The sequence below is a fragment of the Aedes albopictus genome, chromosome 1, assembly GCF_035046485.1.
Source record: "Aedes albopictus strain Foshan chromosome 1, AalbF5, whole genome shotgun sequence".
Taxonomy (NCBI): domain Eukaryota; kingdom Metazoa; phylum Arthropoda; class Insecta; order Diptera; family Culicidae; genus Aedes; species Aedes albopictus.
The window spans coordinates 308,117,462-308,144,727 of NC_085136.1; the positions used below are offsets into that span (position 1 = coordinate 308,117,462).

General features: G+C 39.6%; 1 protein-coding gene across 2 annotated transcripts in view; it reads left to right on the top strand.

Moving 5' to 3' along the window:
• LOC109405405 (uncharacterized) overlaps nucleotides 1-27,266 on the top strand; it is a 98,523-nt gene that overhangs the window by 27,610 nt on the left and 43,647 nt on the right. For both annotated transcript variants that reach the window (XM_062847108.1, XM_062847109.1), the window contains exon 2: nucleotides 25,461-26,503. In XM_062847108.1, the coding sequence (XP_062703092.1) occupies nucleotides 25,482-26,503 (1,022 nt within the window). In that variant the 5' untranslated portion in view covers nucleotides 25,461-25,481. The remainder of the gene's footprint in view (nucleotides 1-25,460; nucleotides 26,504-27,266) is intronic.

A 27,266-nucleotide genomic window follows, 5' to 3' on the forward strand; every position in this document is an offset into this window, starting at 1 on the left:
AGATTTTAGATGAATCTTGTTCGGGCATGTTCGTCTGTTCTATGTGATGATACTTCAAATTTTCGCTTTGGTGGCTAAGGTTTATCGCTTCATTTGAGCGACATATCCAACATGGCTACCGATGCTGATGATGGGCTATTCTGCCTTAAACGTGATAACGTTTGATTGCTCTGACGTTTAGAACACAAACACGTGTTTGATGAACAACATGATATTTTGAATTACGAAAAGAAATCCACGTGCTACGGTGGGAATCAACCCCACGACTACCAATTCGCTAGGCGGGCGCTTCTTTCCTCCAAGCTGCGGAGCCATTTGACAATTTCCGTCCCCTGAAGGCACATGACTGACCTCGATACTAATCCACTAATTTTCGTGAGCTTCAGGCACTGTCTATCCGATGACCAAGCCGATGACTTGTCGGTATGACAATTAGTGTACCGTTATACCATTGTGTATCTGAGGGATAAGCATTCAATCAGCCGTATGTTGGGTCAAAACTTTCATGTATGTAGCATTTAAGGCGAATATACAGCTGATCAATAATTAAGGAACCGCTTCAAAAGCATTGCTTTTTCCGGGATTCCTAGAAGGAAATCCTGGAGAAATGTAATCTCAGACGGAGCTTTTGATGTATACCCAGAACGAACATCTGGAGGAATTTATACAACACTGCTGGAGTTATTCCATAAAAATAATTTTGGGCAATGGAGGTGGAACGCCAGGAAGTGATCCCTAAGTTATTCCGGCAGGAGTTCCTAAAAGAAATAAAAAATAATACGAGGAATCCCCAAGACGTTTTCTGGACGAAATTTTGGAATTCCTGAAAGAATGCCTGGAAGGAACATCCTCAGCCACCCCGGAGGGAACTTCTGGAGAACACCTGGAAAAAATCCAGGAGAAATTCGTGAAAAAAAATCCTCAAGAAACTTTTGGTAAAATCTCCGGAGAAAATCCTGAAGGAATCTCAGAAGAAAGTATGGGAGAAATTCATTAAAGAATTCTAGAAAGAGTTTCTGAAGTGATCCCGTTAAGAGCTTATGAAAAACCCCTCAGGAAAATCTTGATGAAACCCAGGGAAGATCTCCTGGATCAATCCTAGAAAAAACTCTTGGAAACATCCCAAAAGGAACTTCTTGAGAAATCCCAGAAGGAACTCCTTGAAGAACCAAGGTAAAAAATCAAGAAGAAACTTTGGAATTTTCAAAGGAGAATCTCAGAAAAAACTCCTTGAAAATCCCAGAAGACTCTTGAAGAAATCCTAAAAAGAGGGGTGATTTCCGGAAGAAATCACAATTTATTCATTCATTATTCATAGCTTTGCATGCATCAACATGGCCCGTCGGTGTAAAGTTTAGAGAATACTGTCGCAGATCACATGCATGGAATCCCAACCGTTAAGATGTATTCAATGGTATAAATTCGTTATTAAAAAATTGATCAAGCTAATTGTATTTGTATTTGAATGATAACAATGAAGTGTTGGACCTTAAATGTAATGTTTTTGTGAATTGGATTGTTAGATTTTAAGCCAAATGTGTGATTATTCAAAATGTTCATTAATTGTTATGTTGTTTCAAATGTCTGTTAAATTTTGATTGCTATTTTCATAATTATATTTTAAGTTAAGCATCATTGGTCCTGATATGGCCAATATATATTATAAGGTAAGCATCATTGGTTCTGATATGGCCTGTTGATGAAATATAATAAATAAATAAATAAATTTATTTAGTATTACGTCAAATCCAACATAAAACTGAATCAACAATATTTCTCCATAGTACACGGTTCGTGGCTACCGTTCTCCATCCTCGGTCACGCCCGATGTTCGCCAAGTCACGCTTCACTTGATCCGTCCTTCGTGCTCTCTGCGCTCCACGCCTTCTTGTGCCAACCGGATCTGTCGCGAACACCAACTTTGCAGGATTGTTGTCCGGCATTCTTGCAACATGCCCTGCCCATCGTATCCTTCCGGCTTTGGCCACCTTCTGGATACTTGGTTCGCCGTAAAGTGCAGCGAGCTCGTGGTTCATCCTTCTGCACCACACACCGTTCTCCTGCACACCGACGAAGATCGTCCTTAGCACGCGTTGCTCGAAAACTCCGAGTGCTTGCAGGTCCTCCTCGAGCATGGTCCATGTCTCGTGTCCGTAGAGGACCACCGGTCGTATTAGCGTTTTGTACATGGTGCATTTGGTGCGTATGTGATCTTTTCAGACCGAGGCTTCTTCTGGAGCCCGTAGTAGGCCCGACTTCCGCTGATGATGCGCCTTCGAATTTCACGGATCACGTTGTTGTCAGCCGTCTATCGTAACATTACTACCCAGACAGATCCGGTCGTGTTCGGTTCCTCCCTACCAGCATGTACTTTGTTTTTGAGGCATTCACCACCAGTCCGACCTTTGCTGCTTCGCGTTTCAGGCGTATGTACAGCTCTGCCACCGTTCCAAATGATCTGGCAATAATGTCCATGTCGTCCACAAAGCACACTAATTGACCGGATTTTGTGAAAATCGTTCCCCGGCTGTTGAGCCCGGCTCGTCGCATCACATCTTCCAGAGCGATGTTAGAGAGTAGATATGAGAGTTCATCACCTTGTCGCAGTCCCCGGCGAGATTCGAATGAACTGGATAATTCACCCGAAACCCTTTCGCAGTTTTGCACACCGTCCATCGATGAGCAGGTGATGCGTTGGGACCTGGTATTCACGGCATTTCTGGAGGATGCAGGCCGTAGATGAAGCCGGCCTGATAAATTCCCACGAACTCATTAGTTTTAGGTGACAGACGACGGAAGATGATCTGGTATAGCACTTTGTAGGCAGCATTCAAAATAGTGATCGCTCTGAAATTCTCACATTTCAAATGGTTGCCTTTCTTGTGAATCTTGGGCAGATTACCCTTTCCTTCAACTCCTCCGGTACCTGTTCGGTTTCCCAGATCCTGACTGTCAGCCGGTGCAGACAGGTCAACTCTTCTTGGCCCATCTTGATGAGTTCATCTGCGATACCATCCTAACCAACTGCTTTGTTAGTTTTAAGCTGATGAATGGCATCCTTAACTTTCGTCAACATGAGAGTTGGTTCATTTCCGTCCTCCGTTGCACTAGTGTCGTCGTTTTCTCCGTTGCCGTGGTCTCCCGTACCTAGGTTCTCCACGCCATTCAGGTGCTGATCGAAGTGCTGCTTCCACCTTTCGATCACCTTACGTCCGTCCGTCAAGAGGTATCCGTCTTTATCCCTGCATATTTCGGCTCGCAACACGAAGCCGTCATTGGCGTATCTAAGATTTTTTCCTACGGGGTGCCCAAGGGGTGCCAGTTTCAGTGGATTCCAGGTTGTTTTGTTTTTTTTTAAAGGGAAATACCGATCCACTCTCAATTTCTTAGTATAATGATATACTGCGTCACGGGAAAAATTAGCCCGTAAATTTAAACGCGCTGTATCATAAAGAACTTTTTTTTTTTGAAAATCCCAACCATTGTACTGATTTAACACTTTCTCCGCCATGTGAGGTTTGAAAACTTGATTGCGTATAATACATGGAATTTGCATTTTCAGTTTGAGCTTAACAATTATCGCGATAACCTCTTTGCTTTGAGGATAGAAAACATTCAGGTCCGTAAAATATATTTTCAGAGCAATTATTAGAAGTGTATATCTCGGAAACTATTATAAAATATCCACAAATTTGCGTGTAACTTGTATTATAGTTCCGTGCTGAAGCTACACGAACATATTATCAACCCAATTGAAACCTGGAATTTGGTGCGAGCAACCTTCGATTTTTCTCTTCGGGGTTCTGATGCTCACACCAAATTCCAATTTCGACTGGATTGATATTATATCTGGTGAAGGGAATGGTGTATAAAGCTAAAATTTTGACTTACGTTAAACCAACATTGTGGTAATCAGTCAAATTTTTAGCTCCATACATTTCGGATAATTGATTCTGGTTTTTATACGTATAACACAAGAAATTTGTGCTCTCGGCAGAACATTCTTTTGGTAATTCCTTAGGAAATATTTCCGTCAATTTATTTGGAAATTGTTTAGCAATTTATTTCAATCGAGACTTCTTTTGGTAATCTCTCAGTAATTTCTTTGGGTTTTGTAAATTTATTCGGTTATATCTTCGGATCCTCTTCGGCAAATTTTTTAAGAATTTATTTGGTAATATGTTTGGAATTTGAATTTGGTATGAAGCACCTTTCACACCTCCTTTGAAAATTTAATTGGCAATTATTTTGGAAATTTCTTTGGCAATTCCGTTAGGAGTTTATTTTCGTTTTTTTTTATTTCATTCGAAATGTTTTTTCGGGATTTCCTTTGCCAATTTCTTTAGTAGTGTTTCAAGCATTGTTTTGTTAATGTCAGCAATTTTATTGATATTTGCTTCTTTAAAATTCTCAAATTACTCTTCAGGTAATTCCTTTGGGAATTTTTTTAGTGAAGTCTTTGGTAATTCACCCGACAATAACTCTGGGAACTTCCTCACATTTTATGTATATGGAAATGTCTTCGGCAAGTCATTCTACTTTTTTGGTATTTTCGTAAATTTTTTGGACTTTCATTATCTATGCTACTCAGTGTTCCTTCGCCAATTTCTTTGAGAACCCCTTCGGAAACTCTTTTTTATAAATTGCTTCTATAATTTTAATGTTAATTCTTTATACAATTTCTGCAGTTATTATGTAAGGAATTCCTGCAGCAGGTGATTTTGGACTATCTTCGGCAATTCCGATGTTACTTGCATTGATAAATTTATTTGGGAATTTCATCAGCAATTCTATTGGAAATTTAGGAAACTTCGATTATTACTTTGAGAACTTCTTGGATAATTCCTTTGGAAATCCATTCGCGAAATTTCTTAGAGCCTTCCTTCGGGAATTTATTTAAAAAAAAAATCTTTGCCAGTTCTTTAAAAATTCTGCTATGGTGATTCTACGGCGATTACTTTTGGCATTACATTAAAGTTTCTTCAGAAATGCCTTTGATGATTCCGGAAAATTCTTTGACAATTTCTTCGATTTTTTTGTGACTGTTTGTGGATTTTTTTTTAGAATATATTTCGGCAATTTATTTTGAGATTGGATTTGGCCAATTTTATTGAAAAGTTCCAATATTTTCTTCCGAAATTCCTCTGGTAATTCTTATATAAATGCTTTTGGCAACTACTTTGAAAGTTTTAAGGTAATTTTGATGGAATTTTTTCCGGCAATAGGCTCCTAAAGGCCTATCTCAATTTTTGCATAAATCGATCAAGTATTGGTTAATATGACATATTTACTCATTTTTCATGTATTCCTGTCAGGTAAAGCCCATGAAATAACTATTTGAAAAATTTAATATTTTTTAAAACTCTTCTTGTTTAGCACTCAATTTTGAATAAATTTTGTTTACCGTGTTGACATACACGGAACATTTGTTGTCAAAAGTGAGCCAATGTGATTTCTTTTGCAACCCGTCGGTCCACTTTCGTTATACCGTGGGTACACAGTCATGGATCACTTAGTAGTATTTTTGACCTTCAAAATTCAATTAAAAATAAAAGAAAACAAAAACTACGACTTTGAAAGCACCGTTGGCTATGTTTTGATTCGAACTTTTCATTACCGATCCATTTGAAGTATAATCGCAAGTCATTTCCGCGTAAAAAAGGAATATTTTACTGTTTACAAAATGCCTTATTATGGATCAGCTCCACAGAGTCCCACATATTATGGATCAATTTTTGACATATTATGGATCAGTGCAAATTTACTCCAAATTCCAACTCTCATAAAAAAATTGCGTTTGTAAGGCTAAACTACGCAGTGTATTGATTATTTTACTGATGGGGTACCCGACTTTACAACAGGAATAAGGAGAAAACATTAAAAAGTCACGAATCTATTTACTTCGATAAAGGTGCGCCTCTAGGTTTCAGTGATGCTCTCCATTTTAAGTGTTATTATTACAAGGCTTTCAAGGTTACATGTTTTTTAATGATACTTTTGATACTTTAAGGTAAGAATATTGTATCAAGAACGTTGAGTGGAGCAAAAATCTATATTTGTTTGAAATGATCCATAATAGCGTCAAACGATCAGTTTTTGGGTCACATTATGGATCACTGTTGAAAATCACATAATTCTAGTATTTGAATCCCAGAATGAAACAAAACTTCTTTTAATAGATACATACATATCTTATCCAACGTGTACGAGCGATGTTTATATCAAAATTGATGGATTTCGACACTTTTAGGGCTTACCGCTGCAGGAATAGCTTCTTAGGGGCTGTCCATAAACCACGTGGTCATGAGGGGGGGGGGGGGGGGGGGCTCAGCCAATGACCATTTTGTATGGACGAATAAAAAAAATTGTATGGACTAATGACCACGGGGGGGGGGGGGGGGGGGTGGTTGAGAAGTCCCAAAAAAATTTCCACGTGGTTTATGGACAGCCCCTTATGGAATTCGACTGTTTACTGGCAGATGTGAGAGGACAACACTATCGTTGCATTAAAATACATTTTATTTTTATATTGAACTCTTGTAAATGACTTTTTATCTCAGAAAAAAATAGCTTCATGCTACAAAAATGAATATCATGCCGAAATATATGTTTTGAGCAAGATATTCGACTTTAAACATCAAAGTGATCCGTAACTGTGTGTGATCCATAACTGTGTAGGGACGGTACGTCAAGGTTGACCTCGAAAGTCAAACAAGAACTGTTTACCATTATTTTATAGAGCTTGCTGACGTTTATTCACCTCTCTCTTTCAAACATGCAGGCGGAATAGGATTTGTTGTCATCAGGAAAGGTTTCCCGATGAAAACAAATCCTGTCCCGCCTGCATGCTTGAAAGAGAGAGGTGAATAAACGTCAGTAAGCTCTATTTTCGAGTTTATTAGCAATTCTGTTATTGTTTAAGTTCGGAAAAAAATCTATTAAGATCAGAATAGCATGCTTTTTCGTGTTATACAACAAAATCGGAAAAATATTTTTCATTTTAGGAGCCTATTGCTTTGGGAATTTGTCAGGAAGGTTTTCGTGAATTTCATAGGATTTTCTTTGAGCAAGTCCAGTTGAGAATTTCTGAATTTCCAGTTCAGCAATTCACGGAAGCAATATATATGAATACAATAAAATCATAGAGAATGGCAAAAGTAATCACGTTAAAATTGCCTAAGAAAATCGCAAAAAAACTGAAAAATAAATTGATGAAATAATTTCAGAGGAATAGCCATTAAAATTATAGAAATAAAAATCCAAAGAAATTGCTGATTAAAGACTACCACAGAAATTTTCAAAAAAAAAACAACCATGACGAAGGAACCCTCTAAGTCTAGCGAATACGGAGTCGTGGGTTCGAATCCCACCAGAACGCGATTTTTTTTTTTCACAAATTCATCTCTCAATTTGTCAATGAGCAACATTCGGTGCCTTCTAACCAATTAGTTTTTCCCGTTCATTCCTATAGGATTTCACTAGAGATTTGTCTAGTAATACCTCCTAGGATTTCTCTGGAAATTCCAACTACTCTTGAAATTCGTTAAGAAATTCCTACAGAGATTTCTATTGGGATTCCTTCAGTGGAATTCTTTGAAGAAGGCCAAGAGGAGCTCCAGGAGTAAAACCACGATTAATTTCTAGAGTTATCCATGGTTAAAAACTCTAAAGAAATTCTTGGTTGAGTCTTCAGAAAAATCCCTGAAAAAATCAAAGGCATTTCTGGAAGTATCATAGGAAAATTTCCTAGAAGAACCTCAGCAAGAATGCCTGGAGAAATCCCTAGAAGGATTCCTGCAGGTAGTTCAGTAAGAAATTCTGGAGGAGACCTAGGAGGCATGCCTGAAACAGAAGCAGCAGGAATAGCTTATGGAATCCCAGAAGGAGTTCCTGGATGAAAGTCAACAGGAGTTCCTGGAGGAATCCAATGAGAAATATTTGGAGAAATCCCAGGTAAAAAAACTCTTTAGGATTTCTAGGAAGAAACACCGAAGGTACTTCTGCAAGGATCCTAGGAAGATTTCCTTGAATAATTCCAGTAAGTTTTTGTAGGAATCCCTGTAGAAATTCTTAGAAGAATCCCTAGATGATTTCGGAAATGTATTATAGTAAGAATTTCTGGAGCAGTCCTAGGAGAAATTTCTGCAAGAATTACAGCAGAAATAGCTTGAGAAATCCAGCTGAAATTCCTGGAGGAAGGCCAAGAGGAGTTTCCTGGAGAAAATCCATGAGAAAATTATGAGAGAATCCTTGGATAAAATAACTTGAACAAAAAAAACCTGGAGGAATCACCGGAGAGCTTCTGAAGACATCACAGAAAAACCTCAGGAGGTATTCTTAGAAGGATTCTGGGATGTATGATTGTAGATATCTCACACAGAAATCCTAGGAGGAGTTGCTGGAGTTAAATATACAGGAATTTCTAGAGAAACCCCATCAGGAATGCCTGGGGGAAACTAAAGAAAAAATCCTTCGAAAACTAGAGAAGCCCCTGCAAGAACCGGTAGAGGTATTCTGGAAAAATATGTAATGAAGGCCCTGAAGGAATCACAGGAGGAATTCCTGAAAGAATCTCAGGAACATTTCCCAAAAGAATTTCAGCCGTAATGCTAGGATAAATTCATATAGGAAACACTAGAAGAATTTCTGGACATATCATAGTAAGAAATTCCGAAGGAATTGCTGGAAGAACCGCAGGAGGAGTTGTTTGAAAAATTCTTGGAGGAAGGCCAAAAAAAGTTTCTGAAGGAATTCCATGAGGAATTTCTAGAGGAATCTTTGGATAAAATCTCTAAAGGAATAACTGGATGAGTCCTTGGAGAAATCCCTGGTAGAACCATCAAATGAATTTCTGCAAGAACTTCAGGGAGATTACCTGGTAAGATCTCAGCAAAAAAGCCAGGAGAAAGCTTTAGAAGAATCCGTAGCATAATTTCTGAAGTACATACCACAATTAGAATTACTGGAGGAAGAATAGCTGGAAGAACCCTAGGGGCAGGACAGATCTAACGAGAGCAAATCTGTGTTCCAGATGTTGCTCAGAATTCCTCACAGTTCCTCAGAATTTCTCCCATTTATGCCAAAGTGTGATCGAGCAGAGTCTAACAAAAAAATGATAGCAAATTGAAAACTCGATTTGTATTCAGCAGCAAATTGATATCATATTTTGATATCAGTTGGTCTTGACTAAATTTGATTTCAAACTTAGATTTCGTTTTGCTGTCACTTCAAACAATTATAGAAAAAAAAATTAAGTTATTTCAAAACTTCTACGTAACCTTGTATAATAACTCTAAGAATATACCATTGGTGTAATTATCTTATGGCATTTAGAATTTCATATCAATCGAAAAACCCCCATATTTAACGATTTTTCCATTTTTACGTACTGATAGCAAAAACAGTTTTCAATTTGCTATCACTGATAGCAGGAATTGTTTTCAACTAGCTGTTACGGGAACATTTTTCTGCTCTCATTTTTGATATTTTAACCGGTAAAACGACCAAAACGACAACAACCTGAGTTATCATAATTTGCAATATCACAACATCAAAATTAGTTTTCAATTTGCTGTCAGACCTTGCTCGGGACCAATGTCAAACTGCAAAGTGTTGCATGTGCTAAATGAAAATTGCAGTTTTGGGGATGTCTTTCGATAAATTTCGTCGATCATTGCTAAAAAGAGTTACTCAGAAATTCTCAAAGTTGCTCTCGTTTGCACAGTGTCTTGCCCCTAGGAAGAACCCCAGGAATTGCTTGAGAAATCCCAGCTGGAATATCTGGAGGAATTCCTAGAATTTCGGAAGGTATCATAGAAGTAATTTCTAGAGATATTCTTGAATCCGGAATGTCGGGGGTATCCTAAGTTCCTCTAACAAATGCCTGGAGGAATACCTACAGCTCTCCTTGAAATAATCGGTAAAAGTTTACTGGAGGAATCCCTAATGGAATCGCAGGAGGAATTTCTGGAGGAATTACAGGAGGAATGCCAGAAGAAACCCCTAGAAGTATTTCTGAAGGAGTTCTAAAAAGAATTGCTTGAAGAATTCCAGCTGGAATTCATGGAGAAATTAATAGAAGTTTTTGGAGAAATCCCTTGTGGAATTTCTAAAGAATAAATCTTTGAAGAAATCTCGGGAAGAATCATCGAAGGGATCTCTAGATAAATCCTAGGAAGATTTTCCGGAAGAATTTCCAGAAGAACTTCCCTAGTAGAATTCCTAAAGGTACCAGAGTGAGAATTGTTGGAAGCGTTCTAAGAGAAATTGCTGGACGAATCTCAGCAAGAGTTGCTTGGGAAGTTCTAGTCACAATTCCTGAAGGAAGACCAATATAACCTCTTGGAGGAATTCCATGAGAAAGTTCTGGAAGAAACTCTGAATAAAATCTCTGAAGGAATTCCTGGAAGAATAACCGGAGAAATTGCTGGATCTCTCTGCAGAAATTTCTTGTATGTACAACCCCATCAAGGCCGAACCTAAGGGAAGTTTATTGAAGAAATATCGGGAGGAATCCAAAAAGGAGGCCTAGAGAAATCACTGTATAAATAGATAGAGGTATTTTTGGTGGAATCCATGGAGAAGTCTGTTCATTGTTCTTATCAATATCCAAAACGCATATAACAGGTATATAAGTAATTCCAGGTGTGCTTAAGTTTTGTTCAAATGTGACATTAATAAATATTGGAATTTTTGTGTGAAGTTTTAAATTTAAGGTGCCTGTCAAGGAAAAATTCTAGGGGGTGCCAAATTTGGTCTAGGGGGTGCCAGGCACCCCTGGAACCCCCCCTAGCTACGCCAATGGAAGCCGTTGCGGGATGCGTTGAGCTTCTGATAGAACTTTAATGTTTCTTGGAAAATGCACAACAGTTCCATTTTTTCACACTCCGCTTCTTCCAGGCGGCGATTTTTCTCCCGAAAGAGGCGGGTCTGCTGTTTCCGCTTCTGTTTGTAACGTTCCACGTTCTGTCGAGTCCCTTGCTGCAGCATTACCGCCCTCGCTGCGTTCTTCTCTTCCAAAACCCTTCTGCACTCTTCGTCGAATCATTTGTTCCGTCGATTCCGTTCCACGTACCCGACGGTGCTCTCGGCTGCGTCGTTGATGACTGCTTTCACTGTACTCCAGCAGTCTTCTAGAGGTGCCTCATCGAGCTCGTCGTTAAGGAATTGTTGGGAATCCCGATTTTTTTTTTTAATTTGTAAAGAATGGTTAAAGTAATGTTTGAATTTATCTATAGCGAACCTGTTGGAGAAATTTTTGACAGGTTCATCGTTGAAGATCACAGAGAATTTCAGTTTCTTCGATTCGATACTAATTGATGAATTTTTGAAAGGAGAAAATTTCTGATGAACTTCGAGGGAAGTGCTTTTGAAGGAATTTTCGAAGATACTAATAGGGAGAAAATTTAATAGAAACTAATGGGGAAGTTCCCAAGAAAACACCCGGTGGAGCTCCTAGGGATAGAATTGAAAAAAAAAAAACTTAAATTTCCAGAGTAACCTTTTTTAAAAAAATGCTATTCTGAAAGAGCACTTTTTTCAATTAGTAGCACAATTGTATACGCGTTGATGTTATTGTTTGGATGGCCAAATAAACAAAACAAAAGATTTGCTGGAAAAGATGTGGAGGTCCCTAACGAAAATTTAAGAGAATTTTATGGAGGTTGCTTTTGTAGAAACTTGTGAAAGAATTTCCGGAGAAACTTTTGGAGCAATTTTCGGTTGGCCACTGAAAAAACTCGTTGTGGGAACTACTAGAAAAAAAAATCGAAGAAGCTTCGATAGTCGCGAAAAAAAATCTTTGAGTATACCCTATCGGAACTCCCGGATGAACTTCCGAGGAAACTTTTTAAAGAATTCCTAGCGAAATTTCTTGCTAGAGGTCTTAGAGGAACTCTCTGGGAAGCTTCTGGAGGATTTTCAAACAGAACTCCTAGGATTCCCTAATTTGCTAACTAATTGGAATGAATGTTTCCCGAACTTCTGGAATCGATCCCGGAGAATTTCCAGTTGAGCTTCCAGAAGAACACCCGGAGGAAGTTTTAGAATAAAAACTTACAAACAAATTCTCTGAGAAATTTTCGAAACATATTCCAGAGGAAGAAGTTTTAGAATAGTTTATGGAGGAACTTCCAAATTGGCTCCCGGAAGAAATAGTTAACTAGAACGGTAAACTATCCGAAAAGTTATAGAGGAATAGCCGGAGGAGCTCTCAGAGAAATTGGCGGAGAAACTCCAAGAGGAATTCCCGGAAGAACTCCTTACGAAATTCCAGATAGTACTCTCAGAAGAATTCTCGAAAGAGGAAGTCCTGCAAGAGTCTCTAGAGATATTTCCGGAGGAGCTCCTAATGGAATTTCCTGAGGAATTCGTAGAGGAACTCCCGAAGGAACTACTGAAGCAATTCTCTGAGGAAATCCTAGAGATATTCCTGGAGGATTTCATAAAGAAATTGCCAGAGGAACTCCTAGGGAAACTGCTGGAGAACCTTTAAGAGGAAGTCCCGGAAAAATATCAAGAGAATTTTCAGAAAGGAACTCCTAGAGATTCTTGGAGGAAATCCTCAAGAAATTCTTGGAATACTCCTTGAGAAATATCCGGGAGAACTTCAAGAGCAGCTGGCGGGGACGAATTTTCCGTGATACTCCTGGAAGAATTCTTACAGGAATTTCTGGAGGTGCTCCTAAAGAAAATCTCGGAAGAACTCCTGAGGATATGCCAAGAATTCCTACTGGAATTATCGGATGAACTCTTTGAGGAATTCCGGGAGGACTTCCTAGAGAAACTTTCGGAAGAATTTCTACATAAATCACCGGCGGCACTTCTAGGGAAATTCAAGGATGGAACTTCTAGGGGAATTCCCGGAGAAACTGATAGAAAAATTCCTCGAGGAACTGCTAGAGGGATTCCTGGAAGAAACCCTAAAGAGATTCCCGGAGGAACTCTCAGAGGATTTCTTGGAGGAAACTTCTGGTTCTCCCAGAGAAACATTAAGAAGAATTTTTGAAGGATTGAGTAGAGAGATTCCCGTTGGAGTTTTCTAGAGGAAAGTCCAGTGGAACTTCTAGAGAAATTGCCGGGGAACTCAAAGAGGAATGATTGAAATAGTTTTTAGAGGAATGCCCGAAGGAACTCCTGGAGTAATTCCCGGAGGAACTCTTAGAGGAATTTCCGTTGAAACAGCTTGAGTAATTTCCAGAGGAACTCCAAGAGCAATTGCCGGAGAAATATCAAAAAGAATCCTTGCAGGAACTTGTAAAGAAATTGGTGAAGGAACTTCTTAAAAAATTCCCAGATGAACTCATAGATAAGTTATGGGATGAACTTCTTGAGCAATCCCTACATTAATTCCATGAGGAACTGTTAGAGAAATTCCCAGAGGAAACTCGTGGTATCTCCAGAGGGACTTTTAGAAGAACTTCCGTAGGGTATAATAGGGAGCAAAATTTTATTAAACTCCCGAAGAAACTGGTGATGAGTTCCAGGAGGAACTCTTAGATAAATTCCTGGAGGAACTTCTAGAGAAACTCATGGAGAACACCTAAACTATCGCCAAAGAGAACTCTAAGAAGGATTCGCGTTGGAACTCCTAGATGAATTCCAGGAGCAACTTACAGAAACACTCCCAGTGGAATCTCTATAGAAATTCCCGGAGAAGCTCCTAGCGGAATTATTTAAACCAGTCTTTAAAATAAACAGCAGGCACAGTGAATGAAAGCATGCTTCTCAATTGACCCCCAACCTGTTGTGCCAGGTCCCGTGGTGTTGGCTCATGGTCCCGATCAACTGCATCACACTTTGTGAAACTTGAAACACGCCATGAAAACGATGACGATGGTGATGACAATGATGCCCCATCAGAATGGTGCAACAGTCTCTTTGCCGGAGTACTGTCTGTCGTCCATCCATCAATGCGTGGTGTGTATAGTTCATAGCTCAGTGGTGGCCTACATACACGTAGGTGGTCGAGTTGCCCTACCCACCCATTTCTGCTAGTAGGTATGATACGGAGGATCCAGGAAATTCATTGCTGCCATCAACATCGGCGTCATTATTTGCTATTGACTATCGCATTTATTTACTACGGTGAAAGCGAAAACCATTGTCACTCCCAGCCAATGCAGTGTTAGACAAGAGGCATCATCAGGCGATTAAGATGACATTAAGTGCTGAATTATTGGTTGATTAGAGGCTTTGTTGGGCTATGAAACCTCTTCGGAGCTTATTACTTGGGGTGACTTGTTCACAGCAATTGCCTTCATCCGATATCAACACAATGGCGGTCTTTTGAAAATGCGGCAATTACGGTACTTTTATGTTTTATTATTTCATATATTAAACTTTCACTTTACATTTTAGTTTACTTTGCACTAAACTTGTTTCTTCATTGCTAACTTTTCCCCTATTATTGCTTCAACTTTCCTTCGTTTTTGTTTTTTTTTGTTTTATCTTTTATTTTTTTTTTTCATTCCAGTTGTTCTGCTGTTGTTTCTTATTGAAGATTTTTAATATTTTATATATTTTTTGAATTCAAAATTTGTAGAGCGCTATTTTATGTAAATTCTGCTTTCGGTGAAATTAATTGAGATGAACGTAAAATCGTGCAATCAAGATTTATGTGATCATCCAGGACAAGAAATTCTGCTTGAAATCTTCAACCCGTAGCTCTCGCCGCCACGCCTCTCGGATAAATTTTAATTTCACGTTATAAAATGCACATGACATCTCGCCACTACCACCCAACCCATCAATCAATCGATTTGTCCCGGTTGTTTATCTTTCACAATTGCTCTGATACCAACTACGGCCCGATCAGGCTGCACTAAAACACTAAAGTCGTAAAATCCTGTACCGTTAGTTGGTTGGTTGTTGCAGTTTAATTGGAATTTACCGCACCTTAGCACCTCGACACGTGCTGAGGCGTACTAGCGTTATTTTCTTTTCTAATGGAAAATGATACGTAATCCTTGAGGAAAAACCTCATGCATAACAGTCTTATGTTTGTTTTCTAGGTACATTAAAAATCCCTTAAAAATCCCTTAAAAATCCCTTAAAAATAACATGAATGCCATTTTGTTATTTCAGCTTACTGTATGGCTTTAATGGTAAAAGCGCAGATCTTGCACCAAGAAGTCCGGGCTTCTAATCCCACTCCGAACCTTTTTTTGAATATTCTCATATAAATTCTAAAAAAAATAATCCTTGATTCTTCGAACATTTGATGAAAATCATCCTAAGAATGAATCTATAGCCTTTCATCACACCTTTCGATGCACAAGAAAGACAATCCATGGCATCGTATCGGAGGAGAAATCGAATAAATTGAGATAAGTTTTCCCCGCTGTGCGTACCCGGAACGATTCGCACCGGTTGTCGCGTCTTCGTCTTCGTGACCGGTCATCGATTTTCATTTACGGCTGTGAAATCGAGATCAGCCAAAGCGTGATCCCGTGCGGTTGGCGTTGGTATTCCGGTCACATAGGTAGAAAACTAAAACTTTCGCACTATGCAAAGTGTGAAGATTTTTTTTCTGCAAAAAGGAACTAGAGTTTGAGAGGGAAAATCATGAAGTGGAGCACGTAGACGTATTTAATCCAATGAAGGATTTACTGTGTTCTGGGGAGCTTTGTCGTTCTTCGATTCCATCGTCGATGTAGATGGAATGCGGTGAGTTGAGGATGGAAATTTCCAACGCATTGTAGAATTCTAGACTTTCACTTCCCAGTTAACGGGTGCAACTGTTAACCTAATTTGATGTATCCTTGCACGCCCGCGTAGGGCGAGGCTTATTTTGGAAAATCTATCCTGTATATGGTTTTCCAGGTGGAAATGAACGTCTTGTCATAATAAGCGAGCTGTAACATAATCAGATACTTCTCTGTCCCATCTTAAATGCTACGTTTTTATTGGATGGTCCCTAAGTGAATTTTTTGCGTAAAGTGTCACATGTCACTACTACGATATTGTATCTCGATCAAATTAACCATTATAGAACCTATCCAACTTTTGAGTAATTAGATCCCTCTGAAGATTCCTCAAGGTGTCCATTCTAGGTATTCTTTCTAAAGTTTTTCCTAGCATTTACACCAAGACTTTGTCCTTCTCCTCCTCCAGGAGTTCTATCTAAGGGTTCTCCCGAAAAGCCTTTCCTTCTACTTCTGCGAATTCCCCTTGGGTATTCGTCCTAAAGTTTCTTCTGGATATTCCGACGGGAATCCCGTCTGTGAATTCCTCTAGAAATTACTTCTTGGGATTCAAAGACTTCCGTTTACGATTTTTCCCAGGAGTTCCCTTTGGAGCCACCTTCAGAATGAACTCCAAGTGCGATGTCTGAAATGAGCTTCTGAAGGAAACCCCAGATGCAACACTTGGAAAAACTTCCAGAGGAATCTTCTGGAGGATACCCCAAAAAGAAATCCTGGAGAAATCCCACGAAGGTACTTCTGAAGTATTTCCCTGAAGAAACTCCAGAAACGAATGAATCTTCAAACGGATCATCTGAGCAATCCCTTCTATGAATTCCACCAGGAGTTCAATCTAGAGACACCTCCAGGAGTTTCCTCTGGGGATTCCTTTAAGAGTTCACTTTGAATGGGTTGGTGTATTGAAGCTATAGTTTGTTTGATGGGTTGCATCGGTGGTGGTACCACATCACATGGAAACGGTTCCGGAGGGTACCCATCAGAAAATCTTTCATGAATTCCTCCAAGGATTCTTTTAGTAATTCCACGAGACAACAACGGAGTGGACAGATTCGGGTCCGCATGGGTTGATGAGTAACAACTGATCGATTCCAAGATACATTGAACTGGTTATACATTCTATGGCTATTCAGTTGTGTAGTGTGTCAAAATGGTTCAGTTTGGGTTTGTGGCATAACATTTAGTTGTTCTTATTTATTTCGTTGGACGCTACAGACTCCTTTTGGAATTTCTCCAAAACCTCCTGGATACTCCTGGAATCCTTTGAGCAATTTTGGGAAAAATCTCCGGAGGAATTCCATAAGGAATCCCTGGAGAACTTTTGTTAGGTAACCCATGGAAGAATCTATAGAGAGATCTTCTGGAGAAACGCCCGGAGCAATTTCCAGGGGAAGCCCCTGGATGACTCCTCATAGAAGATTCCAAGAGAAATCTCTAGTAAGAACTCCTGCGAAATCCCTAGAAGGAATTCAAGAACAAATCCCCGGAGGGACCTCCTTCAGAAATCTCCAGAGAAGACTGCACGAAAAACTCTTAGCGATATCTCCAAAGGAAGTTTAGATGAATCTCCAGGAATAAATCTAGGAAAAATCCCTAGAAGGAATACCTGATGCTTCCACAGAGAATTTCGAAGGAATTTCTGGAGGAATTTTCAGTCAGATCTGCCATCTGCTAAAGAATTTCCCCAGGAGTTCACAATTGACTTCCTAATTCTGCTGAAACTTCTTGTGGGGATTCCTTCAGGAATCTTTTCCGGGGCATCCTGCAGCAGTTTCATCGGAGATTTCTCTACAAGTTTTTTTCCCATCACAAATACCTTCCATTCCTAGAAATCCTCCAGCCCTGATCGGGATGCGGGGTATCCACCAGCAATCCTTTCCGAGATATCCCCCAGCAAAATGTCTGGGGACTTTCCAGCAATTCCGTCTGAGGAATGTTGTTATCCGTCAATTCCTTCCGAGAAAAGTTTGTTGTTGTTTGCATTTGAAACAAACTAATCAAATTTAGGACAAATGATTCATCTTCTTCTTAATTGGGCTCTTTAGGGGTATCCGGATTATTTTATAATCGGATTCTCCACCCAAAAATTAGTCGAAATCCAAAATTTCATAATTTTTGAAGTCCGGGAACTATTTTTAAAATGCATTTAAAGTTTGTATGAGAAAAACAATTTGTTCGGGTCAAACTGTCATTTTATCGATTGGACTGTCATTCTATCCATGAAAATTAAAACTGTTTTGTTATTTTAACCATCAAAATAAAGCTATTGGAATCCAATAAAATCACGTTATACTCAGAAAAATGAGCTCTATCGATTAGGCTATAGAAAATAGCAATATTTTATTCACTAAACAACCCAATTCTGATTGCCCTTTGTATAGGACAAATGAGCGAAAAATTGCGCAGCGATTTAGCACTATATTACCAGTGAGTTCTTCGTTTATATTCCAGTGGAGTTAACTTTCTGGCAAGCAGGCCGTGAATGTCGATCGTTACAGTCAGTATACAAATGACGCATCAAAATCATTATTATTGGGGAGATTTTCAGTCCGATGCTGGTTCGTCTCCATAAATCATCTTTAGGTGAGTGAGTTGAGAGGAGTTTTTAGGCCCTTTTGAGACACACACATCGCTGTCATTATCTTAAAAATTTGAATAAATAACAAATTTCCCATACATTGGTTACCCAGATCCCCAAGTTGTATCTATAGGTGGTATTGGTTAGATGTTTACTATTGAATGGCACATTATATCGATAGCTACTATTTCCCAACAAATGGGCTTGGAACTGATTTAAGAAATAAATTTAATATGAATACTACTACTAGATAATAAATTCACCAGGTTATATCCGCACTTTCTTTATCGTTGTCTGTTTCTCTTTACAATCAATCCAATCCAACTTCTATCTACAAGCCAAACACATCCATTGTTCTCTTGTCATCAACTCATTGATTGCAGCAGAGGACTGGACTTGAAGTTGTACATCGCAACACTTCCCCGACCCGTATAGTTGATTGAGTTCCTACTAATCAGCTTTACCTAAAGGTAAAGTTACATTCCACGTTATGTCGTGCCATCTTTGCTACCGGTCGTTTAATTGGACCGGCTGTAGTTAGCACTACTGCACTACGAACTTGTCCATCACTTCCATTGTTGACTCTGACAACTTTATCCCGTATCCATCCGTTCCGACTCTTCTCCTCGACGACAATCACTAAGTCGTCAACTCCAACTGATTTTCTATCTTCAAACCATTTGGTTCGACGAGCAGATATTCTCGTATTCACCTTCTCCAAGAATGGACAACCATAGATCGGCAGAGTTCCCAGCTACCTCTTTCAGACCATGTTAAATGAGGATCTTCTGAATTACATTTCGTCTAACAACATAGACATATGCAATAAAGGAAATTCTCCAACTTTTGTTAATGCTATTCAACAGGAAGATTTAGATCTTACGCTTTGTAGCCACCTGCTATCAGATAAGATTGCGAACTGGCATGTTTCTGATGAGGAATCATTGTCAGATCACAAACATATCAGGTTCGATCATAAAGCCGGATCAAATTTAATTGAAAGCTATAGAAACCCAAAGAAAACTAACTGGAACCTCTACAGCTTTTACTTAATGAATGGAAATTCATATAAGGGTGAGCAGATCTTGTCTGTTTCACAGTTAGAAAATGCCTCTGATGAGATTATTGATAAAATGATTTCATCATATCATGCTAGCTGCCCAATCCGACAGAGGTCATCCAACAGGGATGTCCGTTGGTGGAATGATAAGCTGGCAGATCTGAGGAAGAAATCTAGACGGTTGTTCAATAGAGCAACAGTTACATCTGATTGGGTTCAGTATAAACAAGCCCTTACAGAATACAACAGTGAATTGAGACTAGCCAAACGGAAGGACTGGAGACGGGTATGTGAAGACATCAATAACGCTCCTACGGCTGCAAGGCTCCATAAAGTCCTTTCGAAAGACCATTCAAATGGTCTTGGAAGTCTTAAAAAAGAAGATGGGAGTGTTACTGTTGATTCTTCTGAAACATTAGAAGTAATGATGAGAACTCACTTCCCAGGATCGATTCCTTATTCGGATGAAGAACACTCAGATAAGGCAAGACATGCGTGGTCGACCAATGCCTATCAAAAAGCTTGTGAAATCTTCACACATTCTAGGGTCTAATGGACATTGCGTTCTTTTCAACCTTTTAAATCTGCCGGGAAAGATGAAATTTTCCCAGCTTTACTTCAACATGAAAAAGAGGCGATTTGTCCGCTCTTAACCGAAATATTCGGAACCAGTATTACTTTAGCTTATATACCTAAGGCGTGGCGTAAGGTTCGTGTTGTTTTTATCTAAAAAGCTGGCAAACGGGACATAACAACTCCAAAAGCCTTCAGACCCATAAGCCTTTCTTGTGTTCTGTTAAAGACCATGGAGAAAATAGTGGATGACTTTGTCAAGTCTACCAGCTTAGTAGAAATGCCTCTAAGCAAATTTCAATTTGCTTATCAAACAGGCAAATCTACTATAACAGCGCTACAGTCGCTAGTCGGCAAAATTGAGAAATCGTTTCAAGCCAAGGAAATAGCCGTGGTTGCTTTTCTCGACATTGAAGGAGCATTCGATAACGCATCCTACAGCTCAATGCGTTCTGCAATGGAAGCAAGGGGCTTGGATAAATGCATTATTGAATGGATAATATCGATGCTTAGAGATCGAGAGATCTCTTCCGTTCTTGGAGGTGCGCAACTATCAGTAAGATCTGTGAAGGGCTGTCCTCAAGGAGGAGTACTATCGCCCTTATTGTGGTCTTTGGTAGTGGACGAACTCCCTGAAAAACTCATCAATCAAGGCTTTGAGCACAGACAAACAGACGTAACACTCTTCAAAACGGCTTGGCACATAGATTCAACGATCAATTCAAATTTCATTTGATTTGCGCGATCGTTCCATCAGAGGCGCTAGTGTTCTAGCGCTTTGACGTTTGCCAGTGTACACGTTGCTGAATTATTTGGCAATTTGTGTAGGGTAAAAGGGTATAATACGCCCCACCGGGGCAAAATGCCCCCCTTCATTATCTACCGATTCAAGCGCTTTTTGCATGCGGGATCGATTGGAAATCTTAAATATTGAAGAATAATTGCCATCAAGCTGATCCGTTAGTTGATTGGTATAGAAAAGCAATAAAAATATCAAAAAGTCTGAAATCGAGGCTTTTGGCGTAATATTTTACCTCTTGCAAGCTGGCTTCATTGTAAACGAAGCTAGTTCTGTTCGCTTATGTTATTTTGCAACTTTTATGCAGTTAAACACTTGTTAAAAGGCCCTCCTAGGATAAGCATGTGGTAGAATTATCCTCTGGTACAGTTTTATCACGGGGCTGGACGTTTTTCTTTTGATGGGGCGTATTGCCCCGTTTGTTTTGATAAGGTAAATTTTGGAACGTTTTCGGAAAACGTTTCAAAGCTTCCATAGCCGCCCCTCCAGAGGTAAAGTTCTCATGCAACACTTCACTGACTTTAGAAACAACAATTTGCAGTGGACAATAGATTGAATAAGGCGCCAAATTTAGATATATTTCCATTTCTGCTTAGGGGGGGCATATTATACCTGTTTACCCTAGTAGTGAGCGTGTAGGCAAAACGTCAAATCGAAATCCATCATGGCCGACAGTGTCGCGCGCGGTTCTACCAACAGGTGGCAGTGTGCTCATGAAAATGACACCGGGCAAAAGTTTTTGATGAATTTCATCGTAAGAGTTATTTACGTCTGTTTGTCTGTTTGTCGGTCCTCACGAAGCCGGCTGCTGCACGGTAGAAGGGGTCCTCTATGCCGGATCCCCGTAAAAAGGGGGGGGGGTCCGTTTCGTTGGATCGCGCCCTAGCGATCTAGTCGTCCTTTCAGCGGCTTGGCATTTTCGATGCTTCAGCCGCCGGTGGCCTAACCTCTGACTTCGACGGCGGGTATCTCGCCAAGCCCTCACGACTTGGAGTGCTCTTTCCACGTAATCCTGGGAGTTAATTGACCGGTGGTACCGATCGATCTTCGAAATATACTCGCACTAGAGGCATTGCTGTACCGCCGAGCGGGAAAAATTCACCGACAGTGGAAAAATTGGTGGTTTACCACTACACAAATGTTGCCTAAATTGTAGGCTATAGCGCACTAGCTTTTTTTTTTTATCAAACTTTAGTTTTTCGAGTTGTGGTCGCTTTTCTGGCTAAAACTCAAGTGGTTCATAATACCCAGTGCAGAAAAAGCCAGGTCCATTCTGAATCTAAACAAAAGCGATCTCAGGGTAATTACTGGTCTGCTGACTGGCCACTGCCCGAGTAAATATCATCTAAGTAAGATTGGAAAAATCCAATCCTCCGGGTGTCGTTTCTGTCAAACGGAAAACGAAACTGCCGAGCATTTACTCTGCAACTGCGGAGTGCTGTACCATCGCAGATTGGCGATATTTGGTAAAGGGTTTCTAGAGCCCTTGGAAATTTGGAGAAGTAATCCCAACAGGGTAATAAACTTTATAAAATGAGTTGTGCGTAGTTGGGATCAGGTGTTACATTAGGGTGGGGCTCATTTTAAAAAATGTCTCCGGGATATGATTTCCCATGTGGAAAGTGATCCACTAGTCGAAATAAGTGAGCTGTACAAAAATGAGCGATTTCGGTTGACATTTAGGGGTGGCGCAAAGGGTTTAGGTAAAATTTTTACTAGAACAAACCTCCAAAAAAAATTTCAAAATTAATTTTCAAACATAACATTTCTAGACTAAATCGGTGATTTTAGATCCCAATTGGACCAAATTTGTGCTCAAAATTGCGATATCTCCAATGGTTTCCAAGAAATTTGAAAAAAATGTCATATTTTGGTATCTAACCCAAAAAATACCAAAATACGACATATTTTTTCAAATATCTCAGAAACCAGTTGAGATATCGCAATTTTGAGCACAAATTTGGCCCAATTGGGTTCTAAAATCACCGATTTAGTCTAGAAATGTTATGTTTGAAAATTAATTTTGTAATTTTTTTTGGAGGTTTGTTCTAGTTAAAATTTTACCTAAACCCTTTGCGCCACCCCTAAATGTCAACCGAAATCGCTCATTTTTGTACAGCTCAGTTATTTCGACTAGTGGATCACTTTCCACATGGGAAATCATATCCCGGAGACATTTTTTAAAATAAGCCCCACCCTACTGTTACATCAACCATTGTCCATCACAGCTCAATTGTGACAGGATACTTGTCTAGCACCAAATTAAATATGGGTCATACCACAATATTCGTAAATAAAGGCTCTACAGATGAGGAAAAAAAAAACCGGACATTCAAAATGCCCAAAGCAATGTCAGGGTCATTTACTCGAAAGTGGGTTTTTGTCACTTACACCCCTTTGCTTCTAACCCCTCATTTTTTTAAGGCTGCGTCCATTTATTACGTAACGCTAAAACCGACCATTTATTAGCCGTTCCCTCTTCCGTAGAACTTTTATGTCAGAAAATCGTCCTCCCCCCGTTCATACATTTTTTTTTGTATGGACAAAAGCCTACGAGGGGGGAAGAAGGATGTTTTAGATTACCAAAATTTGGTCTACATGGTTTATTAATAGCCCTTTGTTGCGCCCTTGCATTCCGTATTGCGATTGAAATTTGTGTGGGATTTAGTATGGAAAACTCACTTTTTTTGCATTTTTCTCATAAGGGGCTTAACTTTTTCTTCGCTCATATAAAATTATAGTTAAAATATAGTCATAGATGGGTCGAAAGACATTGTCGAAGATTGCAAAGCGATCCGACACTTGTGACAACATATAATGGAATCTCAATTTTTGCCCTAAACTGCTAAGCGTATACAGGGGATAGACAAAATGATCGGGACAGGCAAAATTTTCACTTCTCAAAAAATATTCAAATAGCTGTAACTTTTCGAAAAGTGCATCAAATATTCTCAAATTTTTGCTGTAAGTGGATCAACTAGTTGTGTATCAGTGAACAAAATTTGGAAAAAGATCGGGCTATTCTGCACGAAGTTATAATGATTCTAGAAAAAGGAATATTTATCCGATAGCCAACTTTGAGCTGTTATATCTCCGGATTCAATGAACCAAATGCAATGAAATTTTGACCATTTACGACTTATATAATGAGCTCTGAAAAACGTTTGACTCAATTTGAAATTATTCACAAGAGAAATAGTTATAGCGATTTCATTTATTTTATGATTTTTTAGAAAAATGGTCTATTTTTAATATGCATCCCATTACTTTTTCAATGAATTGTCGGCTATGTTGTGACTTTCTTTCAAAACATATTTATACTCAAGACAATTAGAGGGAATATAAATGAACTATAATTAGCATCTTGAATTTTGAAACGATGTTGAAATTTTAGAAAATTTGGTGTTTTATTAGAAAAATAATCTAATCGTTATAATTTTCTTGCGTGTTAGGAATTTTAAGTTAAGTCAAAAGTTTTTCAAAGCTCATTATATAAGTCATAAATGGTCAAAATTTCATTGCATTCAGTTCATTGAATCCGGAGATATATCAGCTCAAAATTGGCTATCGGATAAATATACCTTTTTCTAGAATCATTATAACTTCGTGTAGAATAGCCCGATCTTTTCCAAATTTTGTCCACTGATACACAACTAGTTGATCCACTTACAGTAAAAATTTGAGAATATTTGATGTACTTTTCGAATAGTTACAGCTATTTGAATATTTTTTGAGAAGGGAAAATTTTGCCTGTCCCGATCATTTTGTCTATCCCCTGTAACTTGTATCACAAGCTTGGTCTTAGACAATTTTTCAACTTATGAGTAAAATGCAAAAAAGTACATTTTCTTTTACAAAATCCCATACAAATTTCAACCACAATGCGGAATACGGGGGTGCAATCAATCGCTTCCAAATTTTGTACAGTTGTTTTGGACTCTAAAAGGAATCGAAAAAAAAATCCAAAAAGTCCAAAGAATCGACCTTGTTGGCCCAGTCTAATGCACACATACAGACATAATCTCAATTCATCGTTCTGAGTTGATTGGTATATGTAACTCGACCCTCCGTGCCTCATATCGAAAACTCATTTTTGCAGTGAACATACGTGGGATTAGCAATTTCAGAACATCAAAATTACTTTCTGTAATTGATAACAACTGAATCGTTTGCCAATACCGCAGTTTGTACAAACCCTCTTGCCGGCTGCTTACTCACCAACAGTTTACTACTACGGCTGCAGTCGTTGCTCTCAGCAGCTACAACAGCACGAACAATAATCCTTTGACAATGAAAAAGAAATTACATCTTTCCCAGGGCATCTTGACTAGCCTAGCACGGGCCCAACCAAGCGACTTGTTTGTGCCAAGGATGGTGCGCCATGCAGCCACCAATAAGGGGCTGTCCATAAACCACGTGGTCATTAGGGGGGGGGTTCGGCCAATGACCATTTTGTATGGACCAATAAAAAATTTTGTATGGACTAATGACCACGGGGGGGGGGGGGGGGGACGGAAAAACTAAACCATACAAATACAAAAAAAACTGCAACAAAAATTATCGGGAATGAACATGCTTCTCTTATATATTTATGATATATTTAATAGAACGAATTAAAAGTAATAGTTATATTACAAATAGAAGGTAATATTTTTATTTCTGCGAAAAGATTCTGTAATTAAATTTTTCTTATCTGTACTCTTGGAACAACCCCTCAGACAATTTCCACCTTTTCTTCTGCACTTACAGTTTCCCACCAACCCACCGACAATGAAGCCCAACAATCTGGCCCACGTGGACAGTGCGTCGATAAAATCGATCAGTTCCGAAGACATCAGCACCGCGGCTGCCGCAAATTGGCACGGCAAGGGATGCTGCAGTGCCGAGGCGAAAAATCCGGCCTTCAAACGCGGCCGTCAAATTCAGCTGATGCAGATGATTGTGCTTCCCTTTATCCCAATTCTGGCCCTCATACTACAAACATCCATCGAAATGATCGACATCGTAAGCTACCGAATGGAGGCCACCGAGATCGAGAGCCAAGTGACCATGGCCACCGATTTGGGTAAGGTAGTTACGAAGCTACAGCTGGAGCGATCCGATGTGGCGTTCTACATCTACACGAACGGCGGCATGCTGCGGCGGAACTTGACCAAGGGATTTCAGGAGACGGACCGAGCGCTGGAGAACATGTCCTCGTGGCCTGATCTGACGATCGCCACGCTGAACGACGGGAAGGTGACATGGTTGAACATGAGCGAGTTCCGAGCGGAGTTGACGGAGTTCAGGGATAACATTTCGTCGGACAATGGGGAGACCACTAGGGTGCGGGACGTTTTGCATTGGTACACGACAGTCAATGGAGCTCTGCTGGAGCATTTGACGAACCAGATCAAAGATGCCAACAAGAGCGGGGTTTGGCGGTACTTGCTGAGCTTCAAGAACATGCTGAAAAGTATCGAGAGTTTGGATATTTCGGCTATGTATGGGATCATTTATTACGGACGAGGTGTGCTAAGGCCTGATGCCTATGTCAACTACATCCAGCATGATATCGTCGGGAAGGAGCTGTTGAACGGGTCGTTGAATTACATTCCCAAGCTTAAGGCGACCTATAAGGAGTTGACGCGGCTTATGAAGGGATATGGGAAGCTGAAACAGTGGGGTTCTACGATCAGGATGAACGTGGAGAAGAAACCAGATATATCGACGGCCACGGAGTACTACGAGGCGATGGCGGCGTATATCGATGAGTTACGGAAGCTGCAGGATCGTATACGTTGGATTATTAGGTATGATAGATACAGTTTTATTTATTTGTTTTCAAACCTCCATTTTTGTAATGGATTGAGGACAATATTGGAATATGCATTTACATATATTCATTGTTTCGAAGTATGTTTTTTTTTCAAGCGTTAGTATCAGTTTTTTCTATACTTTTTATCGTACTTGGAAACATCAAATTGGCACAAAACTGGTGAATGATATTTCTTTTCGGATGTTGTATCTAGGTCAGCCAAAATGTTCAATGACAGCTAACAACATTAGGTCTATGGGGGTAATAATAACTAGGATCGGCTATTTTTTTAATACGTAAATTTAGTAGAGCTCTTAGAATTTCAACAGAGTCTATGAAATGCTTTCGTTTGAGATTTGTTTCAGAGGGATTAAAGCCCTATCAGAGGAGCTGCAAAAGATTTAAGGGGCGTTTCAAAATAGTTCAGGAAGCTCTAGGAATAGTACCTGAAACTTTAAAAAGGTCTGAATACATGTGAAGCCACGTGAGACCCCCAAAACGCCCAACGACGCCCTGAATCCCCAGTGAAAGCCCCCGAGGAACCTTGGAACTCCCTAAAACCCCCTGGCACATTGATGAGACCCCCGAAAACGGCTCTAAGACTCCCTGAAGTTCCCTTGAAACCAGCTAAGATCTCTTTAAACGCCCCTGTGACCTTCTGGTACGCTGTGAAACCCCCTGAAACGCACATGGGACTTCCTCGTACCTCCCTGAAACTTCATGGAATGCCCTGAGATCTTCTGGTGTTACCTGAGATC